General features: G+C 37.9%; 1 protein-coding gene across 3 annotated transcripts in view; it reads right to left on the bottom strand.

The window, feature by feature from the left end:
- The window catches only part of CENPC (centromere protein C), a 75,986-nt gene that overhangs the window by 38,445 nt on the left and 10,608 nt on the right, over positions 1–26,933 (bottom strand). For 2 of the 3 annotated variants that reach the window (XR_004438000.1, XM_033214554.1), the window contains exons 5-12: positions 24,783–24,882; positions 16,079–16,364; positions 14,699–14,911; positions 10,643–11,256; positions 8,739–8,906; positions 5,007–5,298; positions 2,666–2,812; positions 857–942 (exon numbers count right to left, since the gene is read on the bottom strand). Coding sequence is in view for 2 of the 3 variants with exons in the window: in XM_033214554.1 (XP_033070445.1) it covers positions 857–942; positions 2,666–2,812; positions 5,007–5,298; positions 8,739–8,906; positions 10,643–11,256; positions 14,699–14,911; positions 16,079–16,364; positions 24,783–24,882 (1,906 nt within the window). In the remaining variant the exon portion in view is untranslated. The remainder of the gene's footprint in view (positions 1–856; positions 943–2,665; positions 2,813–5,006; positions 5,299–8,738; positions 8,907–10,642; positions 11,257–14,698; positions 14,912–16,078; positions 16,365–24,782; positions 24,883–26,933) is intronic. The other variant, XM_033214555.1, reaches the window with a different exon arrangement.

Below are 26,933 nucleotides of genomic sequence, written 5' to 3'. Positions count from 1 at the left end.
AGCCAGGCATAGTGGCACGTGCCTGTAATCCAAGCTACTCTGGAGGCTAAGGCAGGAGAATTGCTTGAACCCAGGAGGTAGAGGATGCAGTGAGCTGAGATTGCACCACTGCACTCCAGCCTGGGCGACACAGCAATACTCACTCTCAAACAAAACAAAACAAAAACAAAAACAAAAAAAGGAAACTTTCAAGTATTAAAAACAGAGAAAATAGGCCGGGCGCGGTGGCTCAAGCCTGTAATCCCAGCACTTTGGGAGGCCGAGACGGGCGGATCACGAGGTCAGGAGATCGAGACCATCCTGGCTAACACAGTGAAACCCCGTCTCTACTAAAAATACAAAAACTAGCCGGGCGAGGTGGCGGGCGCCTGTAGTCCCAGCTACTCGGGAGGCTGAGGCAGGAGAATGGCGTAAACCCGGGAGGCGGAGCTTGCAGGGAGCTGAGATCCAGCCACTGCACTCCAGTCCGGGCGACAGAGCGAGACTCCGCTTCAAAAAAAAAAAAAAAATAGAGAAAATAGTATAATGGACCCAATATACCCATCACCCAGCTACAGTAATCATCAACAGATGACTAATCTGCTTCATGTATACGCTTATCAGCTTAACAATTTTAAATACGGGAGTAGACACCTTAAATGCCAATATTTCATTATGTTCTACTTAAAAAACTGTCACTCATTTTCTTTCTCTCTCACTTAGGTATAGTGTCTTAGTAATCTCTAACTAAGGGTCTTAAGAGGTAGGTACTCAATATACATTCGCCATCAGTGACAATGGAAACAAAACATAGCACTCCTTACTCCATATTCATAATGCCATAAAAATCAAGACAGAAAAAAAAACAATAGTTTACCTGAACTTCCATGAACTTCCTCCTCATGCACATCATTATTATTCTTTCCAGACATCAAATAATTATTATTGAGCCTGGAAGGTCCACTTAAGAAAAAAAGTAAACCATAACATTAATGCTTTTATAATGCATATATCTAATGTATTTGCCTTAATGATCATTTTTCTCCTAAAACTGCCATAAGTCTTATAAAACCAATAGTGATGTTATAAGTCATCAAGAATATATAGTCATCCCTAAGTATTTGTGGGGGATTGGTTCCAGGATCCACTGTGGAAACCAAAATCTAAGGATGCTCAAGTCCCTTATATACAATGGTGCAGTATTTGCATATTAGTGTCACATATCCTACTGTATATTTCAAATCATATCTAGGTTACTTATAATACCTAATACAATGTAAATGCTATGTAAATAGTTGTTATACTATATTTTTATTTGCATTATTTTTAATGTCATATTGTCACTTTTTATTGTTTTATATTTTATTTTCTGAGTATTTTCAATCCATGAGGGTTGAATCAGTGGATGCAGAACCCAGTTATGGAAGGCTGACTGTACTTGCAGCATTAAACAAAGACTACAATTTCATCCCATAACTGATGGCTGAGCATCATAAGTACTGAATTTATGACTTATAGATCAGAGTTATGGACTTAGTAAATTCAAATGACAACATCCTGTGGTGAAAATCAAATTATAAAAAAAAAAGAAAGAAATCATCATATCTTAATTAAAAAAAGAAACAAACAAAAAATAACTACAGCCAAAAACCAATGGAATTTAAAATATGGTCCAGAAATTGTCACAGATGATTCAGCCTCTCCCAGTCCTAGATCTCTTTCTATCTATTATGAACCCAGGATAAGCCTAGTCATAACCTCACAAATAGTAAAGAAATCTTAGCCATCCCTTAAAAGTCTGAGAATTTGCTAAAATTTACCTTTTATTAATTTTTTAAAAGGTTATATGACATCAGATATAATTAAGAGTAATTCAATTTGATCACTAAATGTGGTCATTTTAACATTATATGTCCAAATTCTTTAATACACCACCTTTCAAGAGGTGGAGCCTAATTCCACCTCTCCCTGAATATAGTGTGGCCTTAATAAGTTGTTTCTAATGAATAGAATAAAGTAGAAGTGACAGTGTACAAGTCATTAAAAGACACTATGATATCCATCATAGTCACATCTTCTCTTGGAGCATGTGCTTTGTGGGAAGCCAGTTGCCATACTCAGCAGCTGAGAGGGCCACACGGTAAGAAACTAAGGTCTACTGGAAACAGCCAGAACGGAACTGGGGCCTCCAGCCAATAGTGTGGCCTTAATAAGTTGTTTCTAATGAATAGAATAAAGTAGAAGTGACAGTGTACAAGTCATTAAAAAATGACACTGCGATATCCATCATAGTCACATCTTCTCTTGGGGCATGTGCTTTGTGGGAAGCCAGTTGCCATACTCAGCAGCTGAGAGGGCCACAAGGTAAGAAACTAAGGTCTACTGGAAACAGCCAGAACAGAACTGGGGCCTCCAGCCAACAGCGATGTGAGACATTTTATAGGTGGATTCTCCAGTTCCAGACAAGACTTTAAAGCGCTAAAACCAGAAAGATATCTTGACTGCTACCTCCTGAGAATATCCGAGCTAGAACTAGCTAGCTAAGCCTCCCAGATTGCTGACCCATAGAAACTATGAAACACTAAGTGTTTTTAAGCCTTTAACAAAATTAAAGTTTTTGGGTAATCTGTTATACAGCAATGGGTAACTAATATATGTAACTATTATCTTTACAATACATGCATACCTTTCCTCTAAAACTAAAGTCTTACGCTCTCCAGAATCCAAGCTTGATTCTGTTGGTGTGTTATATGTATATCCACTCGTCTGAGGCTTTAGGGGAACATGCTGTGCAGTCACAACATTATCTTCATTGTTTGAGCTTCTTGCAGATCTATAAAAATGATAAATGTATGAGTGTTTATACTTCTTCAAAATAAAATTTTCTTCCAGAAACAATATATGGGTGGGTACAAAGACAATATAATATTGGCTATAACGAATATCAGATCACCCTGTTCAGGTTCTGACACTTGCAACTAGCTAAGGAAGGAAACTGGTTTCTACGACCTACCAAGAGTCCTAATTTGAAAAATTCTGATGAGAGGAATGGAGAAGACACCTGCCCAGGAAGGTGGTGAAAGGCACATGAGGAGATCCTATGTATAAGTGGCTTATGATATATATTACAGTTAATCCATGATGTTTTACTAGAGAATCCATAAACAACTAAACCTGTCTTCTTTGATATCCCTAGTCAGCCTACTGAGGGGCAATAGGGTCCTCAGAGGGACTCAGCTCATCTCTTTGGTAGTTAATTTGTATATGCAAACAAGATACACTACTCCTAGTGACTGTATATTTCCTCAGGTTCTAGTATCCTCCTGGGTCCTACCATTCGAGTCAAAAGAAAAGTGATTACAAGAGAATACTATGAACAACTGTATGCCAACAAATTAGATAACCTAGATGAAATGGACAAACTCCTAGAAACACACAAATTATCAAAATTGATTCAAGAGGAAATAGTCTCAAAATACCATGAATCAGTAATCAAAAACAAACTACCCATATAGAAAAGCTCAGGCACAGGTGGCTTCACTGCTGAATTTTACCAAACATCCAAAGAAGAATTAAGACAAATTATTTACAAACTGTTTCAAAAAATAGAGAGATAATACTTCCCAATTCATTGTATAAAGCCAGTATTACCCTGATACTAAAACTAAACAAAGACAACAGAAGGAAAGCAAGCTACAGACTGGAATCCCTCAACAAAATACTAGCAAATTCCAGCAACATAATAAAAAAAAGAGAGAGAAAAGCAGAGAATGGCCCGAAAAAGTGAAACAGAAGGTGTATGGGATTTCTTTATGCACTATAATGACATACACTAATATATTTTAGGACACACTGCCATTTATTTCAGTACATCCTCAGCACCTTACTGCTTCTAACACAAAGTATGTATTACCTCAGTAGGTTTTTGGAACTAATAAGAATTCATTAAAAGCATCTAGCAAATATTTGGCACATAGTATGAACTCAAAAAAATGTTAACTATTATCATCCTAAGAAGAAAAGTATTAAGCGATATTCCTAACTATTGAAATCACATTAATCTCACTTAAAAGGAAATAATTTGAACTACACACCTAAAAAAGATAAAGATAGTAAATTTTATGTTATGTGTTTTTTGTTTGTTTGTTTTGTGAATCTCTACTTTGGGAGCCCAAGGCAGGAGAATCACTTCACACCAGGAGTTCAAGACAAACCTAGGCAACAAAGCAAGACTTCATTTCTATAACAAATTAAAAAATTAGCCAGGTGTGGTGGTCCACACCTGTAGTCCTAGCTACTCAGGAAGCTAAGGCTAGAGGATTACCTGACCCAGGAGTTTGAGGTTACAGTAGGCTGTGATCATGCCACTGTACTCCAGCTTGGGCAACAGAGGAAGACTCTGTCTCTTAAAAAAAAAAAAAAAGTTTGGCCGGGCGCGGTGGCTCAAGCCTGTAATCCCAGCACTTTGGAGGCCGAGACGGGCGGATCATGAGGTCAGGAGATCGAGACCCTCCTGGCTAATACAGTGAAACCCCGTCTCTACTAAAAATACAAAAAAACTAGCCGGGCGAGGTGGCGGGCGCCTGTAGTCCCAGCTACTCGGGAGGCTGAGGCAGGAGAATGGCGTAAACCCGGGAGGCGGAGCTTGCAGTGAGCTGAGATCCGGCCACTGCACTCCAGCCTGGGCGACAGAGCGAGACTCCGCCTCAAAAAAAAAAAAAAAAAAAAAAAAAAAAAAAAAAAAAAAAAAAAAAGTTTACTCTTGGACGACAATATCTTACTAATTTAACAGTCATAATCTCAGGTGCTATGTACTATTCCCTATTTTAATATCAGGAAACAAGTGCAGAGTACTGCTTTGCCTGTGTGTCACCCAGCTAATGGTAGAGACTGGATTTAATACTGGGTATGTCAAGAGTGCAGAGCTCTTCATGCTAGTTACTGCCTGTCTATAAATGATTAAATAGCACAAATTATTAAATGCTGAACAACAAAAGTAACTATATTGTACACATAACAGATACTACCTAGAACAATCAAGATTTTTCTTCTTAGCCAAGTCTTCCTCATCACTTTCCAGTGGCTCACTCAGCAAACAACTGGAAATTTCATCATGACCAACGGTACCTCCAGAACCTTTAGCATTTAAAAACTTCTGTACTCTTTGGCTGCCTTTAGTTGCTGTCTTCTGCCTTTTAAGTGGAATAGATTTTTCTCCAATATTCTTAGATGACTGATTTGTTTTCTTAGCAGATTTTTGTCTACTGTTGCGATGCACTGGTAATTCATTTCTTACTGAAGAATTGCTATAAACAGGACCTGAAGGATTCAATGATAACCTAAAGTTAGTATGTTTGTCCAGATGATTTGGCTCACTGAAATACCAACAGTATTTATATTTGCATATAAACATATACACATACACACACACACACATCTCATAGGCTAATTTCCAAATTAAATTCTTCAAATAATGTAGCTCTTCAGTTTATAGACACATGAAACAGGTCCTTCAAATCTGTCACAGGCTTCAAGAAACACTCTCTGGCTCTGCCCACCGCCCTTTTGGCCATCCTTAATATTGGATATTCCCCAAGGTGACAGCTTTAGCTTTTCACTCCATATACCTTCTTTGAAGGACTTATCTACCCAGAGCTTTAATTACTATCTATATGCTGACACCTATAATATCCACCTACTGCTTTCCTCTAAAACTGCCTCTCTTGCTTTATTTCCTATCTTAATGAAAAATACAACTACCTATTCTATCCAGATATCTAAATCAGAAATTTGAATCATGCAAGACTACTACTCCTATCCACAATCATGCCCTAAATCCTATCAATTCTACTTTATTAATGTCTTTCAAATCTTTCAAGCTCTCCCTCCTGTCATTAGCAGAAGCCCTCATCATTTCGTATCCGGATTATATCAGTCTCTTTACTAATCTCCCCCATTCTAGTCTTGTTATTTTTCAATCCATTCTTTACACTGCTGCAAGAATCACCTTTGGAAAACAAAAACTGGATTATTACAACCCTGCTTAATTATTTTAGTTATTATGTATAGATTCAGGATAAAGTCCAAATACTTTCAACATCAATTCATATCTACATCTAGATTTGTTTATTTCATAAACCGCAACTCCCAAAACCCCCCTCCAAACAAACAAACCAAAAAAAGCCATCAGTCCTGAACTATCTATAGTTTCTCTAAAGCACTGGTTGTCAAAAGGCAGTCTCTAGACCAGCAAGATCAGCATTATCTGGGAATTTGAAATGCAAATTATCATGACTCACCTCAGACCCAGGGAATCAAAGACTTTTCAGAGTAGGGTCCGGTAACCTGTGTCTTAAGCCCCCAGACAATTCTAAAGCACACTAAATTTAAAAAAGAAAAGATCAAGCTCTCTGCTCCAGATCTCTGCACAAGCTACTTCTACTTAAAACATTCCATAACTTCCTCCTTACTCCACTCAATCACTTAGCTAACTCCTAATTCTTCCTTCAGGAAGCTTTCCCTAATTTCCAAGTCTGAGGTAGCTTGCTATCAACATATGACTGTTTACTTAGCTCTGCCCGGCTCCTCCAGCAGACTGACAATTCCTTGACCCCAAGTAATTGACTGGTATTTTATCTATGTATATTCCCAATGCCTAATGACAAGGGCAGGACTATGGTGAAACAAGAGTAGCCTCAGCTGTAAAATTCAAGAAGGTGCTCATTTTCAGGTCTGTGCAAGTACAGAGCCCGAACTAATACAATCCTGTGACTGAGTGCCTTAAATTCTTCACCCTAGTGTCTCATTGTCTTACCCTAGTCCTGGTCCTACTTTACCTCATTCCTGTCTCATGGCAAGTACTCCATATACATACATTTCTTCATATATATGAAAGGGCAACAGTGTCACATATACTACAGGCAGGCTGGGGGCAAGTCAAGTTGTTCTTCTTAACTTCAGACTTCAATTTCTTCTCCCATCAGATGACAGTTTAGACTATATGATATATAAGGATTCCTCCACTTTTTCAACTCCCAGCTTGATCAAAAATCCAACATCTATTTCAGGACTGTTAAATAAGTGTTTTTTGAGTTTCAGAGATCTAGCACATTTATCCAAGTTCTGTAAGAACTTATTTACTCATCTACTTATGTGCTCATCTGCCACAGTTGTGATGCACTAGTAATGTCTTTAGCATTTCAGGCATCCTGGGGCAGAAAAGTGAGTTCCTCAAAGCAGTAACAGTATTACTTAACGCTTCAGTACTAACATATGCCAAACCTACTATGCTAATAGCATTTAAACCTTATAAAAACTCAATGAGGTAATCATGTTACAGAATGAGAAACTAAACAAAGTAATCTACTCAAAATGGAAGAGTGATACTCTGAACTCAGATCTGACTCCAAAATCCAAAGGCTGCAACAAAATAAATACTTGCTGCTATCCATCAAGAAACTCAATCATTTAATAATTCATAATGGGGGGTGGGGAGGGATAGCATTAGGAGATATACCTAATGTAAATGACGAGTTAATGGGTGCAGCACACCAACATGGCACATGTATACATATGTAACAAACCTGCACGTTGTGCACATGTACCCTAGAACTTAAAGTATAATTAAAAAAAATAAAAAAAAAAATAATTCATAGCAATAAGGCCTCACAGATACAATGCCATAGTTGTACTAATCTTTCACTTATTAATCTAAATGCCCAACAGTCAACAGTATTTGTGTATGAGAATGCCACCTTATGATCCACCAATCTTTTCAGGATCACTTCCTTTAAAAAAGTGACAATTCTTCCAAAACAACAAATGTTTCATATTGTAAAGAAAAAAGTTAGCAAAGTAGCTCTGAGTATACTACCTTTCAAAGGGCCTGCTTTCAAAGTTAGCCCTGTAAACTTAAATTTCAGGAGTGTTCCTGTCATTTCCTAATTGGTAAATGTGGTGTTGTGGGCTTAAACCTTATACAAAAAATATGGTTTAGGCAAATATTGCCTTCCTTCAGGGAGTCTGGAATTGTAGTACTTGCTAGGTAGAGAGTACCTATGTGACCACCCCCAGTAAAGATCTTGGGCACTAAGTCTCTAGTGAGCTTCCCTGATAGACATTTTGCCTATTTGTCACAACTCATTGCTAGAGGAATTAAGCAACTCCTGTGGGAATGCACTGGGAAAGGACTCTTCAAGCTTCTGCTGATTTCCTCCAGACTTGGCCCATGCACTTTTTTTCTACTGAATTTGCACGGCATCCTTTCACTATAATGAATCACAGCCATGAGTACAACTATATGCCCAATTATCCTAGCAAATTACCAAATCTGAGGGTAGTCTTGGGAACCACCAACACAAGTAATTTACCTTTTTATGTGTAATAAACTATAATCTTTTAGATTATAAACTCCTTGGTGGCAGAACCTCATATGACCAATCTTTGTATCCCTCACAGCCAAGACATTAAAATAGCTGGATTATTTATATTGCCTTTCCCAACTGGAACATAAGCTCCATGAGAGCAGGGATTTTTGGTTTGGGGTTTTGTTTTCCCACAGCTATTATCCCTCTACCTAAAATACTGTATATATTAAAGTTTTAAGGAATATCTTTACAACTGACTTAATATTCCTTTTGATGACCTAATTTAACTTGGTCCTCATGATATTCTCTCTATAGAAATATAAAATCAAACATAATGTCCCTTACAGAATGATTTTATCTATGAACAAACGTAATTTAAATAAAAATACTTACTCTCCTCTGATTTTACCACCCACCAGTCAGATGGACGCCTGGAAATTCTTCGACTTCTCGTGAAGGTTGAAATCACTTCTTCAGGCACAAGTTTGTTCTTGGACTCACTGGAAAAGTGCTTCTTTTTAGCTTCTCCCTTATCTTTTCTAGCGCTACTTTTCTTGCTTCCTAAAATAAAGAAAACCATAAAACCAATTCACAATCTACTAAAAGAGTTTTCAGAATGGCCGGGCGCGGTGGCTCAAGCCTGTAATCCCAGCACTTTGGGAGGCCGAGGCGGGCGGATCACGAGGTCAGGAGATCGAGACCATCCTGGCTAACACGGTGAAATCCCGCCTCTACTAAAAAATACAAAAAACTAGCCGGGCGAGGTGGCGGGCGCCTGTAGTCCCAGCTACTCAGGAGGCTGAGGCAGGAGAATGGCGTAAACCTGGGAGGCGGAGCTTGCAGTGAGCTGAGATCCGGCCACTGCACTCCAGCCCGGGCTACAGAGCGAGACTCCGTCTCAAAAAAAAAAAAAAAAAAAAGAGTTTTCAGAAAACCACAAGATTATAAAAAAAAAAAAACACCCTCAATTATAGGAACTTCTTAAATTTATCCTGTGACCTTCTTTTCATCTCTATTTTTAAAAGTCACATGTTCTCTTTCTGCCAATTATAAATGCTGCTGAAGTAAGTACTTTCTATTAAAATGCAAATTTTCCGCACTGCTTGATAACTCTTACATACTCCTCACCCCAAAAAATAAGTATCTTCTGAAACTGAAAAAAAATACAGTTCCTTTCTACAATGTCCCAAGTAAAAGTAGGCAATTACTGCTTTCCTGTTTTGAAATGATTTTTTTCAGCCTAAGAAGAGGAGATTTAAAGTGTGATTAAATTATAAACTCTGAAATAGAGGCATTATTTTGCATCATCCAGGCTGACACAATCTAATTATGTTTCCTTTAAAAGCTGTGGTCAGAGAGATGAAATGATGGAAGAAGAGGCAAGATAAATTCACAACATGAGAAGGCTGGTATTGCTAGTTTTACAGACGGTGGAGGAGGACCATGAGTCAAGGAATACAGGTAGTTTCCAGAGGCTAGAAAAGGCAAAGAAACAGATTTTCTCCCAGAATCATTAGAAAGAAAGAAAACCCCACCAATACCTTGATTTTATCCCAGTGGGACATCTGATCCACAGAACTATAAGATAATCAATGTTTGTTGTTTTAAACCAATAAGTGTATAGTAACTTGTCATATGACAGCAATAGAAAATTAATACAACTGGCATGGTAATTAATGACAACATTATATTCACTAACCAATCTAGATACAGAATATATGTAAAAATTAGTGTGTAGAACATAGCAGATACTCAGTAAATGTTTAATATTGACAATTATAGAGAGCATCCTTCAAGTGTACTTCCTTCATATGTCTTTTCCTAAGAAATTATGGATAAATCAAAATTTCGTACCCTCCCTTTTAATCCTATGCATGTATGTATATTATCTATTGTTCTACAGAACCCACCAGAATGATCTTGTTAACAGTAGAAATAACGGGTTAGTAATTTTTGTGATTACAGTGCCTAATGCAGTGCATGGCTTTCAACAACTGTTAGATAAATGAGTGAATGATGGAAGAGAATGGATTTTTATCTCTATAAAAAATAGTCCCATGGTACCCTAGAATTTTTTTTAACATTTGTATTTTCTGAAGAATTTATCATTTGTCTTAGTCATGTTCTGATACTAACTTGTTTACTAGCCTTTCCTTTTCACTTTGCCCTCTATGTATACTGCCATCTCATAAGATAAACTCCAGCCTGAGCGATAGAGCGAGACTCTGTCTCAAAAAAACAACAACAATAAAATGGTTAGAATAATGATCACAGTTATATTTAATATAAACACTTACCCACAGGTGACATCTGTTTTTTGGAAACACAATCATTTCCTATCTCTTCACGCTCTTCCATATTTCTGTCTGTGTTTCTTTGAAATTTGTCTTGGGTAGTATGTGACATACGTATGTTTTCATCTTTAGACTGTCCCACATCAAGCTGTTCTTCAGCTGGTTTAGCCTTAAATTTTCTTCTCTGTTTTTGTTTTATAGTCTTTTTGCTTCTAGATGATTTTTCTGCATCCTTGGAACACATTTCATATTTTGTAGATCTACAATCATTTTCCGTTTCACCTGTCAGAGCATAACTTGTATCCAGTACTGTTTTATCAGAGGACTGAGATGTTTCTACTGGGTGAGGTTCATGAGAATGTTTGCCATTTGCCAAAGTCTTAGGTAATATATTATGACGCCTTTCTCTTGACTTTCTATTTTGAAGCAGTGCAGTGCTCTCAGCTGGAGATATTGGTCGTTGTTTCAGAGGCCTTGCCTTTCTTGGTATTGTAATCCAAGATCTACTGGCAAAACTTTGATCTGATTCATCAATTATAAATTCATCCTCTATCACCTTCTTATCATCGGGAGGACACGAATGAAGTGGAGCAGTTGCCGCATGCCTAACAACGGGACTGAAACAGGGTGATACTTTTAACAGTTCAAAAAAATAAAGCTTTTATATTTGTTTAGTAAAGAAAATCATCTAGGAAATAAAATCTAAATACCTTTTAAACAGTTTATGCATCTCCTCAATTTACACTTAATCTTACAAATCTTTCCCTCCTTTTACATTTCTATGCCTGTTCAACCTCATTTATAATAGTAATGACATCACAAAAATTTAGAGCTAGAAATCTAGACATCAACTAATTTGATCCCACCCACCTACCCATTATATATACTAAAACTGAAGCCCAAAGAGATATAATTATAACCCAGATACATTGACTCACAATCCAAAATGAATGCCACTATTATATATAATCTTATATTAAATTACATATTTGTATATATATCTTTTGGGGTCTGAATTCCTTCACATTCAAATGAGTCAACAAGATTATTTCTGACAACACTCCAAGTCTAATATTTAACTTGGACTACTACTAAATTATGAGAGATTGGGGAGGCCAGGCACGGTGGCTCACATCTGTAATACCAGCACTTTGGGAGGCCAAGGCGGGTGGATTACCTGAGGTCAAGAGTTCAAGACCAGCCTGTCCAACATGGTGAAACCCCGTCCCTACTAAAAATACAAAAATTAGCCAGGCATGATGGCGGGTGCCTGTAATCCCAGCTACTTGGGAGGCTGAGGTGGAAGAATCGCTTGAACCCAGGACGCAGATGTTGCAGTGAGCCAAGATCGTGCCACTGCACTCCAGCCTGGGTGACTGAGCAAAACTCCATCTCAGACAAAAAAAAAAAGGGAGATTGGGGAAAATTTCTTCCTATCTTTTTTTACATTCCACAGTTCTTCATACACGGCAACACCAAATACACAGATGGTTGAATGAATGTAAAAATTACTAATATTACTATAGGACTATAAATTGTAGACCCACAGAACTATAAAATAATAAATGTTGTTTTAAGCCGCTAAGTGTGTAGTAACTTGTTATATGACAGCATATGTGTAAAAATGCATTTCGTTTGGATATTTCATATATATTTCCATATTATAATCATGGTATAGAAATAAATGGAGCGCATCTAGAGAGGTAGCATAAGCACAAAAGAAATCTAGTGCCACAGAAACAGGAAAAAATAAAAGGCAAGTCTTAACAAAGCATACAATGCTATAGATGTCATAAATAATGTAGTCAATGTTTCCCAACTCTAGACCTTTCTCCATAGTCCTAGCCCAAACTACATATTTTACTAAAAGGCAGAAAGCCTGTATGATGAATATTACTGTTGTTTCCCACGCCCAGTGTTGGAAAAGGATAAAGAGTAAGACAGACAATTTCAGCTACTATCTTATGGCTCATAATCGAACATCAACATTAACTCTTAAATTTTCATAAAAGCATGTACATGTTAAGTACATACAAAGAGATTCATGCATTTAATGAGGTGTTGAATAAATTAAGACTAGTGCACTGAAATGACAGAGTACCTCCTCCAATTAGTCGGAAAAGTTTCCCGGAGAAGGAAGGAATTATTCCAAGGATGGTAATCTGATAGATTAATTTTACATTTCCCTGATTGTTTTAATAGCTTTGAGCACACCACATATTGCAGTGAGATACACAAAATAAAAAACAAGGTAAACATCCAAACTCCAAAGCTGGCATACGCACTCGTTTCCACTTTTTCACTTGGATAAGGCTCAGTTAGCTGTGTTTAGCCATAACAGAAACAAAGACAGAATGCAAAAATTAGATTATGTTTTTCTCTTTTAATTAGAACATACAAAAGGAATCAGAAATGAAAACGCCTTTATTCCTCTAATCGCAAACTCCTGACAAACCTTATAATGTAAAATAGTAAATACTCTATAAGAAATATACTCTAACGGTAGCATTTCACAAATTTATATAATTACTCTATAAAAACTAATAAAGAACAAAGTCAATACAAATACTATAATGAATGTATGTTTAACAGAGATGATATCCTTAGGAAACAACCTTGACACTCTGAAAGTTTAGAATAGGGAAAAATGGCTTCTAATTAGCTAGAAAAACCAGGAAAGGTTTTGTAGCATTTAGGCTGGATGGTGAAGGATTTATAAGATTTGGTCACAAGGAAATGCAAGAAAGACAATCAAAAGGAAGAGCATAAGTGGAAGCAATGAGGCTAGAAAGCACTGGGAATAATGAATAGTTATATTTGACTACAACAATTAAACATAAAATTAACTTTACTCACTAGAACATCAAAAAGAACATTAAAAATAATTTCTCAGACATAATATAATTAGCCCACAAGTATAACGCATTTGTTTCAGATGGTGGTGACAATATCCATATGAGGTTTAAAATATATACATAAAAATAATGAATTAACTACAGGAAGCGGAAGCAGAGACTGAACAAAAGGGGAATTTCATTCATTCATTTAACATGTTTTTATAAAAACTTCCTTTTTGTTTTTGAGACAGAGTCTCACTCTGTCACCCAAGCTAGAGTGCAGTGGCGTAGTCTCGACTCACTGCAACCTCTACCTCCCAGGTTCAAGTGACTCTCTTACCTCAGCCTCCCGAACAGCTGGGATTACAGGCATGTGCAACCAAGCCCAGCTAATTTTTTTATTTTTAGTAGAGATGGGGTTTCACCATGTTGGTCAGGCTAGTCCTGAACCCCTGATCTCAAGTGATCTGCCTGCCTCGGCCTATCAAAGTGCTAGGATTACAGGCGTGAGCCACCGCATACAGCAATAAAAACTTCCTAGTATGTTCACTAGCACTCTGATACCTATGATAGTGACATAAGGGCAGCCTAATTTAACAATGTCTAAATATAGCACTGCTGGTCAGGTGTGGTGGCTGACGTCTGTAATCCCAGCACTTTGGGAGGCCGAGGCGGGTGGATCACCTGAGGTCAGGAGTTCGAGACCAGCCTTATCAACATGGGGCTATTCCATCTCTACTAAAAATAGAAAAATTAGACAGGTGTGGTTGGCAGGTGCCTGTGATCCCAGCTACTTGGGAGGCTGAGCAGGAGAATCACTTGAATCCAGGAGGCGGAAGTTGCAATGAGCCGAGATTGTGTCACTGCACTCCAGCCTAGATGACAGAGAAAGACCTTGTCTCAAAACAAATACATACATACATACATAAATACTGCATTGACTTCATTCTTTGATATCACACAGAGAAACTAGAAGGCAATGAAAACGGAATGAACCTGTTTTCTTTCAAGTCTAATTTAGTATCTATTAAAAAATGGCTTTGGTAGTGACTCACTGACTGGTAAAAAACCACCTCTCCTTACAAGTCAGACAAAAATTTCAACTAAAATATTTGTTAATTAAATTACTTATTTCTAAGTTAAATAGCATTAGGAATCCTCATACATGGTTCATAGAATATAAAAAAAAAATGCCTCAAAGGGAAGTTTCCTAATAACTCACCTGGATTTACTTTTTCGTTTTACTGTTTCTAAAAACAATGTTGAAAAACTTTTTTTAGCTTTTCGTTGAATTTCATATTCTGAATCTCGTGTTATACTCTGAGATGATCCTGATGGTTTTCTTTCTTGTCCTTCTGATGTTTTACACTCTTCATCTGATACTTTATTATCTATTTCTATTTTCTTTAACATAACTTTATCTTCAAAGTTTAACCTAAAAGGTTAAAAGGAGGGTAAGTTGAATGCTCCCATAACGTTTCTTGAGTTATGAGTCTTCCTGAACTACTTTACAGAGACAATACAGACCAATTTAAAATTCTGTACTAGGCATTTATTTAACACATAAATGCTGATCTGTGCATTCCAAATACACAAGATAAACCGCTCAGGAAGATTAACTTTTGTATTTACCAATAGAAAAACATGAGAGAGGCCGGGCGCGGTGGCTCAAGCCTGTAATCCCAGCACTTTGGGAGGCCGAGACGGGCGGATCACGAGGTCAGGAGATCGAGATCATCCTGGCTAACATGGTGAAACCCCGTCTCTACTAAAAAATACAAAAACTAGCCGGGCGACATGGCGGGCGCCTGTAGTCCCAGCTGCTTGGGAGGCTGAGGCAGGAGAATGGCGTAAACCCAGGAGGCGGAGCTTGCAGTGAGCTGAGACCCGGCCACTGCACTCCAGCCTGGGCGGCAGAGCGAGACTCCGTCTCAAAAAAAAAAAAAAAAAAAAAAAAAAAAGAAAAACATGAGAGAGAAAATAATGGTTAAAGTATACATTAATGAAATGTATAGCTAGGTAATGGTTCTCAGGGCAATCTTAGAGCACTGAGACAGACCAAACTTTGAATATCAAAGTCTTAGAATATACTTAACTCCTTGGCTCCAGTAATCACACAATACTCTACATAGAAATTACACTCATTACAGAGATCTCCAAATGCAAAGGACCTTCAATAATCTACTTTGCTTCCTAAAGGCCAAAGGTAAGGCCAAGAGAAACCAGCAGTCCACAAAGCATAGCATCCTCAATAATACTTATGCACTGCTACCCTAGAAGTGACCTGATACATATTTACACTTGCAATTACAAAAAATATTGAGAAAATACAAATTGTTTCTCTTAGGAAGCTATCAAATACTATCAGAGAGAAAACATATTTTTCCAGACTATAGAAAAGTTAACCTCTAAACTTCTCTGAAGTACACTTTAAGGCCTTCCTTAATTATTATCAACTGAATATATGCTAAATGTATACTTTCTCATAACATGTTAATATTCCTCCTTCCTTACTGTAAAATAACAAGATTGAATTACCATTTTTTAATACAAAAAGTAAAATTTTTAAAGTGCAATTAACATTATTTAAATAAAATGTTACCTTTTTTTGGTTTTAAGTGAAACCTCTGTACTTGAAGGCAGTATATTTACTGAATTTTCAAAAGTGTAAGTCTCGCTCTTTTGGGCACTAGATGGAATAACATTTTGCGATACAGATGTTTTTGCATCCAAAAGAACAGAAGGTGAGCCAACAGATAAGTAAAATTCTTCATCAGCATCACTGTGATAATCATTTACGTTTCTACTTGATATTTTTTTCGAGTCAGATGTATTTTTGGAACTAACATCAGTTGCCAGAATTTTCTGACGAACTTCATGGGCCTGAACTAGAAGAAAATTACATAAAGATACTTGTCAATTAAAAGAATAATAAGAGAATCAAGCAGGCTTTTATAATTTAATCAGAAATAGGTTTCAGAAAACTCAAAGTCATTAAGATTAGAATCAAAGGTCTATGATTTTGATCTTAAGTACTTAAGGGCCAGGTGCGGTGGCTCAAGCCTGTAATCCCAGCACTTTGGGAGGCCGAGACGGGTGAATCATGAGGTCAGGAGATCGAGACCATCCTGGCTAACACAGTGAAACCCCGTCTCTACTAAAAAATACGAAAAACTAGCCGGGCGAGGTGGCGGGTGCCTGTAGTCCCAGCTACTCGGGAGGCTGAGGCAGGAGAATGGCTTAAACCCGGGAGGCCGAGCTTGCAGTAAGCTGAGATTCGGCCACTGCACTCCAGCCCAGGCGACAGAGCGAGACTCCGTCTCAAAAAAAAAAAAAAAAAAAAAAAAGTACTTAAGATTCTTCTATCTTTGGGCTAAAAGTTGGTGACCTAGGGCAGCTAGATGATCACATATTTACACATACACACATGGAATATAGATATAACAGATATATAGAGATATGACATAAGCATGTATGTATATATGCATACACAGTATATATGTATATGAACATTTATGTATAATGAGAAAATATAAGAGAATATGTATTCTCTTAACCCTCACCCTTCAGAATGAGATGGCATTTTCCTGCTTCTCCCTGTAAATACAACTAAATTCCCTGGAAATTATCCATCAATCAACAACAGGACTCTGAAAGCTGGAAGAAAAAAAGGTAGACTAGCCAGGAAACTCAACACCAGGAACAGATAAGCCTTGGGTTTTCTGTCTATCTCCCATATACCCCCAGACTGGTTACTGGAGAAGCCTATAACCTGGAACCACCAATAGGTGAAAGACAGGGTGGAGGCTGGGTGGAATTGCATTCTCTGAACAAGGTAAACCCAACGAAGACCTAATGAGGAAACTCAAATCCCATTCAGCATTGTGGGCCATGGAGCACTCCTTACTACCTGCATTGGCAGAGCAACAAAGCCCTGGGCTGTGCTATGGGACTGTAGCAGCAAAGGAGCTCATACCAAGCCAGTCCTGCTTCCACAATCATAGATGGCAGGCGGTATGACCCACATGAAGCTGTAGAGTAGTGAAACCTCTGATCTTCACAGCCCAAGGCAACATTTTGATCCACTGATAGAATTGACACCCAGGCCATCCTAGTCCCTACTTTACAGCCAGGGCACCAGCAGACAGTCTAATCTGAGGCAAGAACAGGGTAAGAGAGGCCAGCATCCCCTGTCCTCCACCCAATGATATAAGAAAACCAGGTCCAGCAGCTTCTAACCAGAACCCCACACAGGTGAACAAAGACATCAAAAAGCATCTTCCACCCACCCCAGACAGCACCAACAGGAACTGAGCTAGAATCCTAACAGCATCAGAAAATGAAATAGAACAAAACACCACTGCTATTACTCTGAACACTTAACTATCATTGAAAATAAAACTCATAAAACTAAGAAAGAGGGACTGGGCGCAGTGGTCCATGTCTGTAATCCCAGCACTTTTGGGAGGCCGAGACGGGCAGATCACGAGGTCAGGAGATCGAGACCATCCGGGCTAACACGGTGAAACCCCGTCTCTACTAAAAAATACAAAAAGCGGCCGGGCGCGGTGGCTCAAGCCTGTAATCCCAGCACTTTGGGAGGCCGAGACGGGCGGATCACGAGGTCAGGAGATCGAGACCATCCTGGCTAACACGGTGAAACCCCGTCTCTACTAAAAATACAAAAACTAGCCGGGCGAGGTGGCAGGCGCCTGTAGTCCCAGCTACTTGGGAGGCTGAGGCAGGAGAATGGCGTAAAACCCGGAGGCGGAGCTTGCAGTGAGCTGAGATCCGGCCACTGCACTCCAGTCCGGCGACAAAGCGAGACTCCGCCTCAAAAAAAAAAAAAAAAAAAAAAAAAACAAAAAGCTAGCCGGGCGAGGTGGCGGGCGCCTGTAGTCCCAGCTACTCGGGAGGCTGAGGCAGGAGAATGGCGGGAACCCGGGAGGCGGAGCTTGCAGTGAGCTGAGATCCGGCCACTGCACTCCAGCCCGGGCAACAGAGCGAGACTCCGTGTCAAAAAAAAAAGAACAAAGTGGAAGGCATCACGCTACCTGGCTTCAAACTATACTACAAGGCTACCGTAACCAAAATAGCTTGGTACTGGTACCAAAACAGATATACAGACCAATGGAACAGAAGAGAGGCCTCAGAAATAACACCACACGGCCGGACGCGGTGGCTCAAGCCTATAATACCAGCACTTTGGGAGGACAAGACGGGCAGTTCACGAGGTCAGGAGATCCAGACCACGGTGAAACCCTGTCTCTACTAAAAAATACAAAAAATTAGCTGAACGCGTTGGCGGGCGCCTGTAGTCCCAGCAACTGGGGAGGCCGAGGCAGGAGAACGGCGTGAACCCGGGAGGCGGAGCTTGTGCAGTGAGCCGAGATCGCGACACTGCACTCCAGCCCAGGCGACAGAGCGAGACTCTGTCTCTACTACTACTACTACTACTACTACTACTACTACTACTAATAACAACATCACATATCTACAACCACTTGATCTTTGACAAATCTGACAAAAACAAGCAATGGGGAAAGAATTCCCTATTTAACAAATGGTGCTGGGAAAACTGGCTAGCCATATGCAGAAAACTGAAACTGGACCCCTTTCTTACACCTTATACAAAAATTAACTCAAGATGGATTAAAGACTTACATGTAAGGCCTAACATCATAAAAACTCTAGAAGAAAACGTAGGCAATACCATTCAGGACATAGGCAGGGGCAAAGACTTCGTTACTAAAACACCAAAAGCAATTGCAACAAAAGCCAAAATTGACAAACGGGATCTAATCACACTAAAGAGCTTCTGCTCAGCAAGAGTGAACAGGCATCCTACAGAATGGAAGAATATTTTTGCAACCTCTCCATCTGACAAAGGTCTAATATCCAGATTCTACAATAAACTTAAACAAATTTACGAGAAAAACAAAAACAAACAATCCCGTCAAAAAGTGGGCAAAGGATATGAACACACACTTCTCAGAAGAAGATGTTTACATGGTCAACAAACATAATAAAAAAAAGCTCATCATCACTGGTCATTAGAGAAATGCAAATCAAAACCACAATGTGATACCATCTCACACCAGTTAGAATAGTGATCATTAAAAAGACAAGAAACAACAGATGCTGGCAAGGAAGTGGAGAAACAGGAACACTTTTACACTGTTGGTGGGAGTGTAAATTAGTTCAACTATTGTGGAAGACAGTGTGGCAATTCCTCAAGGATCTAGAACCAGAAATACCATTCGACCCAGCAATCCCATCACTGGGTATATACCCAAAGGATTATAAATCATTCTACTATAAAGAGACATGCCCATGTATGTTTACTGCAGCACTATTTACAATAGCAAAGACTTGGAACCAACCCAAATGCCCATCAATGATAGACTGGATAAAGGAAATGTGACACATATACACCATGGAATACTAAGCAGCCATAAAAAAGAATGTTCATGTCCTTTGCAAGGATATGGATGAAGCTGGAAACCATCATCCTCAGCAGACTAACACAGAAACAGACAACCAAACACCGCATGTTCTCATTCATAAGCAGGAGTAGAACAATGAGAACATAGGGACACAGGGAGGGGAACATCACACACCGGGGCCTGTCGGGGGAGGGGGAAAAGGGAAGGGAAAGCATTAGGACAAATACCTAGGCTTAAAACCTAGATGACGGGTTGATAGGTACAGCAAACCACCATGGCACATGTATACCTATGTAACAAACCTGCATGTTTAGCACATGTATCCCAGAACTTAAAGTAAAAAAATACATATTAAAAAAAACTCACACACAAAAAAATAGGGTAATGCTATGAACAACTTCATGCTTACAAACTTGACAGATGATTAGAAAAAATGGATCGATATCTCAGAAACACAAACTACTAAAATTTGGTCATAACGAAAATGATAATCTAAATAGTCTTATAACAAGAATTAATTTTGTTATTTAAAGTTCTTGAAAAAAAAAATCTCCTGGACCAGAGGACTTCACCGGAGACTGTTACACCAAATAGTTAAAGAATTAACACCAATTTTACACAGTCCCTTCCAGAAATTAGAAAAGGGAATAATTTCCAACTCATTTAATAAGGCAAATATTACCTTGATACCAAAACCATACAAACACAGCATTGAAAAATATATAAACCAATCTCTCCTTACTTAAATACAAAAATCCTCAAAATTTTAGCAAGTCACATTCAACAATGTATAAAAAATAGTAATAATGCACAATAACTGACATTTATAGATAACTACACCCAACAACAGAAAACATTTTTTTTAAATGCCCATGAATCATTCATAAAGACAGGCAATATCTTGGGTCACAAAACAAATCTTCATAAATGTAAAAGAACTGAAATTACACAGTGCATACTTTTCATAAAAGAATCAAGATCAGAAATTAATATGTAAAAGATAAGAAATTACCAAACACTGAAAAATTAACACACTTCTAAATAACCAATAGGCTAAAGTTTGAAAAGATATTTAAAAATACACCAAAATAAGTGAAATGAACAGAAAATACAAGACACAAAACCTGTGGAATGCAGCTACAACAGTGCTGAGGGGGAAATTTATGCCAAATGAATACATTTGAAAAGGGAAAAAGAGCTCAAATCAATAATACATCATGACCACATGGAAATTTTATGCAAGGCTGGTTAAACATTCAAAAAAATAAATCTGTATAAGCCACCATATTAACAGATTAAAGAAGAAAAATCATATGATCATATGGATTTATGCAAAAGATGCATTTGACAAAATCTACATTATCCATGATTAAAATTCTCAGCATACTGGCAGGAAAAAATTTCCCAACCCTATGAAAAACATCTACTAAAAACTTACAGCTAACATCATATACTTAATGTGAAAGATCAAATGCTTTCTAAGAGCAGGAACAAGGCTAGAATTTTCACACCGTCGTTTTTTTGTGTTTGTTTGTTTTTGTTGTTTTTTGAGACAGGGTCTGACTCTGAACCCAGGCTGGAGTGTGGTGGCACTAGCACAGCTCACTGCAGTCTCAACCTTTTGGGCTCAAGTGACTCTCCCACCTCAGTCTCCCAAGTAGGCAGGGCTACAGGTACCTGCCACTGCACAGGCTAAATTTTCGTGTTTTTTGTAGAGACAAGTTCTCACTACGTTGCCTAGGCTGGTCTCAAACATCTGGCCTCAAGCGATTCTCCCACCTCAGACTCCCAAAGTGCTGGAACTATAGGTCTACGTACGCCACGTGCTTGGACCCATCACTGATACTTAACACAACACTGAAGTGCTAGCTAATAACGGTAAGAAAAAGAAATTAAAGACATAAACTAAATTTACCCCAAACTACCCACAATTATTATTTTAAGTGGCACTGTACTAATTTCAGTTAAAATCATAGAACAGACATGGGTATCTAATATCATTATTAACCAACATTGACTCAGAGATTCTATCAAAGGCAAGCAGACTGAAATAATCAGATTAAATATAACAAATAAAACCTCTCTTTAGCTGATGACATGGTTATATAGCTTAAAGAACACTAAAAGATTCAAATTTTTAAAGGTCTAGAATTAATTTTTTTAAAAACCTTCGTAAGTGCTGAATTAAAATTTTCTTGATATAAAAATTAGCCTCATAATTTAAAAAAATGTTCAGAATAGTACAAAAATTATAGTATAGTTAGGATTAACCTTAACAAGAAAGTCAAAGACCCAATACTATGAGGGAGGGGAGAATGGGAAGCCAGGAGACAGACTTTATTAAAACATTTTTTATGATAAAACATGAAATTTACCATATTAATCATTTATGCATGTACAATTTAATGGCATCAAGTACATTCATAAGACTGTGCATCCAAGACCATTTCTAGAACTTTTTCATCATTTCAAACAAATTCTGTAGATATCAAACATCAAAACATCATTACCCACTACCCTAATCCCCTGCAACCTCTATTCTACTTCCTATCTCTAAATTTACCTATTATAAATACCTCATGTAAGTGGAACTACAAAATTTTTGCCCTTTTTTGTCTAGTTTATTTCAGTTTGCATGTTTTAATGTGTTCAAGATTTTTCTATGCTATGTTACATAGCAGAACTTTGTTTTTAATGACTAATATTCTATTCTATGTATACATCACATGATGTTTATCCATTCATCTGTTGACGGACACTTGGCTTGTTTACACCTTTTGAGTATTGTGAATAATACTGCTAGGAATATTAGTATACAAATGTCTGTTTCCGTCCCTGCTTTCAATCCTTTGGGGTATATATCTAGGAGGGAAGTACTGGGTCATATGGTAGCTCTATGCTTAACTTTTTGAGAAACTATCAAACTGTTTTCCACGGTAGCTGCACCATTTTACATTCCCACCAGTGATGCATGAGGGATTTGATTTATCCATATCTTCAACACTTATTTTCCTTTTTTTGTTTTAAATAATAGCTAACCTAGTGAGCGTAAAGTGGTATCTTTCTAGGGTCTTGATTTGCATTCTCTAATGACTAAAGATTTCAAGGATCCTTTCATATATTCATTGGCCAATTGCATAACTTCTCTGGAGAAATGTCTATTGAAGTCCTTTGCTTATCTTTTATTTGGGTTGTTTGGTTTTTCTGTTGTTGAGCTGTAGAAGTTCTTTATATTTTCTGATTATAAATCTCTATCATCCTTATCAGATAAATTATCTGCAAATATCTTCTCCTAGTCTGGTTGCCCTTTCACACTCTTGACAGTGTCCTTCAGATTATTATTATTATTATTATTTTTTGGAGACAGGGTCTCACTCTGTCGCCCAGGCTGGAGTGCAGTGGCGCGATCTTGGACTCACTGCAACCTCCACCTCCTAGGCTCAAGCGATTCTTCTGACTCAGTCTCCCGAGTAGCTGGGATAACAAGCACTTGCCACCACACCCGGCAAATTTTGGTAATTTTAGCAGAGATGGAGTTTTACCACGTTGGCCACGCTGGTCTCAAACTTTTGACCTCAACTGATCCGCCTGCCTCAGTCTCCCAAAGTGCTGGGATTACAGGCATGAGCAACCACTCCTGGCCCCAAATTAACATTTTTATAAGAAAGAAACATAATTTATTTTGTAAAAAACCTAAATAACATAAAAAATGTGAATTCTCACAAAATTACTACATAAATTAAATGCAATTCTAGTTAGAATTCCAAAAGTTTATTAGGAATTGGATAAAACTAAAAGCTCATAGAAAGAAAAAAGGCTGCAGAATGGCAGTGGAATAGTGAAGGTATTTATCTTTATATTAGGACATACTATAAAGCTACTATTAGTAACAAGAGTATTGTGTTGACAGAGGAAAAAACAAATACATCAAAATTCAAAAGTACGTTGAATGTTATGTGAGATTTAATATAGAATAAAAGTAGTACATTTAGAAGAGAATGGATTTTTTTTTTAATTTAATAAACAGATCTGACACAACTGACCACCCAGAAGAAAAAAAGCTTAGAAGATTGTCATGTTGTATACCGAAACACATTCCAGATGGTTAAAGACTTAATTTTTTTTTTTAAAAAAAAAAAAAAAAAAAAAAACAACGTTTTCAGATGAAAAATCTAAGTTGGGATAAGACAGAACTTTTAACTACAACAAACTTAAAGCTTTAAAAGTCACACATTTAATAATTAAAATCCAACAGCCAATAAGCATAAAGTGCTCAAACTCTGGCAATCATGGAAACGGACACTGAAGTCAAAATGAGATTGCTTAACATCAATGAATGGGCAAAAACGTAGAATAGTAAATAGACTATCAGGTAAAAGGTACTCTTACACTATTAGTGTAAAAGGAAATTATAATAGCCTTTTCTGAAAGCAGGTACAGGCACAGACACATACAAACACATATGCTTTTTTTTTTTTTTTCCATTTATGGGCACCAATTAACGTATAGAATGATTCAAAGGCTACCTCAGCAGAATGATAGGAGTAACGACTAAATTCTTATTTTAAACCTTTATTAACTCAATGGAGTAACATAACACTCTTTTAATCTGAAAAATGAAAATAAATAAAACTCTAAAAAGTAGTAGCACATATCACTGACTAAAGGAAATGGAGAAGAGAGAAAAAGAGCACTGACCATGGAGCTGTAAGGAAATCAAAAACGAATTCATCCATTTCACAATTCACAATTCTGCCTAGGCTGATCCTGACCTTCATACTCAAAGCAACACATGCACCATTAGCATTTCTCACTTTTTAAATATATCCAAGCAAATAATGCCCATGCAATGCCACCAACCTGATCTGTTGGAGGCTTCACTTGGTTCTACAACAAACTGCAGAGAGGCTTCTTTCTTCCTTGAAGAAACTGGAACTGACTTTGGATGTGATTTCTGGCATTGAGCACAGAAGAAATACAACATTAGAACTATTTTATTAACTTATCAATTCTGATGAAATATATTTGTTTTTTAAATGGGGGGAAAAACAAGTATTTTAAAACAACAAACCAGCTGTTAAGAGTTTTATACTACTTTTTATTTTATTTCTAAAGTAATAGCTACTTTGGAAAACAATTTGGCATTATTCAGCAAAGATGAAATTTCACACAACCTATCACAGAAACAGTATCGCTCTAAACAGCAAACAACTATGTGGATAGAAGACTGAATAAACTTATTGAATAAGTATAGTATAGATATATCATATTACATATGTAACAGTGGACCAAATAAACTACAATAATATAAATTATTATTTTAACCAGAAAAAAAAAGCAAGCTGCAGAAGTACATAACAATCCTATCTATGTAAAGTTCAAAATAGCCACATAAAACACTACAGTATTTAGAGATTCATTCTGCAGGAAAGAGTTAACGTAGCAGGCCTGATATATGTAAAGGGCTAGCTTACAGGGCTACCCCTTGGTTGGCAACCGGAAACTTGACTTTTAGAATGTTCCCTCCATTACCAACAGACAAGGTTGCACCTGCTATGCCAGCCTGCCTAGACTGTTTGCATAAACACTGTGATTTGTGGTGAACATCTGCTTTCTTTCCTTCTGGGAGTGTGTAAACTTTTGGTAGGCATAGGGTGCTTATGGGACCAACCCCCAGTGAAAACAGGCTGAGTTTCACAAGGCTTCTCTGAGGAGAAAGAATATATACACGTTACTGTATTTCACTGCTGGAAGGAATGAGTACACTCTATATGGCCCGTTGGGGAGCACAGGAAGCCTATACATGGATTCCTCCAGACTCTGCTAATGTGTATTTTTCCCTTACTGACCCAGCTGTGTATCCTGGCTGAATGACTATAAGAAGTATCAGTCATGAGTTCAACTATATGTCAAGTCTGCCGAGTCCTTTCAGTGAAGCACCCAAATGTGGATGGTAGTGGGACTTCTGTCACAAGTGGTAGCAGAAGTGTGGACACAGTATCAGCACAGTACAGAAATGAATAAAAGACAGGTTGATATGGTTTGGCCGTGTCCCCACCCAAATCTCAACTTGAATTGTATCTCCCAGAATTTCCCTGTGTTGTGGAAGGGGCACAGTGGGAGATAACTGAATCATCAGGGCCAGTCTTTCCCATGCTAGTCTCATGATAGTGAATAAGTCTCACGAGATCTCATGGATTTATCAGGGGTTTCCACTTTTGCTTCTTCCTTATTTTTCTCTTGCCACCACCATGTAAGAAGTACCTTTCGCCCTCTGCCATGATTGTGAGGCCTCCGAGCCATGTGTAACTGTAAGTCAAATTAAATCTCCTTTTCTTCCCAGTCTTAGTAATCTCTTCATCGGAAGTGTGAAAACAGACTAATACACAGACCCACTATACTGTTGTTGAGTGACCACAGTATGGAATTCAATTCTATAAAAAGACAGAGGCAGGCTTTCATTTCATCTCTGCTCCCTCTTAATATCTCATTAAAGATTTTTAAAAACAAACTCAGAAGGATGAAGAGAAAGACAAAGGAGTAGATGGGACATGTCAGCAAACATTTTTAGGTTGAAAAGCAAATTACTGGTAATTAAGCAACCCAGAGAGAATGGAAACATGCTAGCAATGGAGAAAACCCAGAAGCAGACAGATTACTGTTTATGGATAAACCTATAAAGATTAGTAAAACTGCAAGACACTGCTAAAAAAAAAGGGGGCAGGTCAGATGCAGTGGCTCACACCTGTAATCCCAGCACTTTGGGAGGCCAAGGCAGGAGGATCACTTGAGGTCAAGAATTCAAGATCAGTGTGGGAAACTAAGCAAGACCACATCTCTATGTAAAAATAAAAAATTAGCCAAGAGTGGTGGTGCATGCTTGTGGTCCTACCTACTCAGGAGGCTGAGGCAAAAGGATCACTTGAGCCCAGAGGTTTGAGGTTGCAGTGGGCTATGTGCACGCAACTGCACTCCAGCAACAGAGCGAGACCCTGTCTCAAAAAACAGAAG

Source organism: Trachypithecus francoisi, unplaced genomic scaffold (genome assembly GCF_009764315.1).
Source record: "Trachypithecus francoisi isolate TF-2019V2 unplaced genomic scaffold, Tfra_2.0 Lachesis_group1, whole genome shotgun sequence".
Classification (NCBI taxonomy): domain Eukaryota; kingdom Metazoa; phylum Chordata; class Mammalia; order Primates; family Cercopithecidae; genus Trachypithecus; species Trachypithecus francoisi.
The sequence above is the reverse complement of the archived record's forward strand: the minus strand, read 5'-3'. Positions and strand labels throughout refer to the sequence as shown.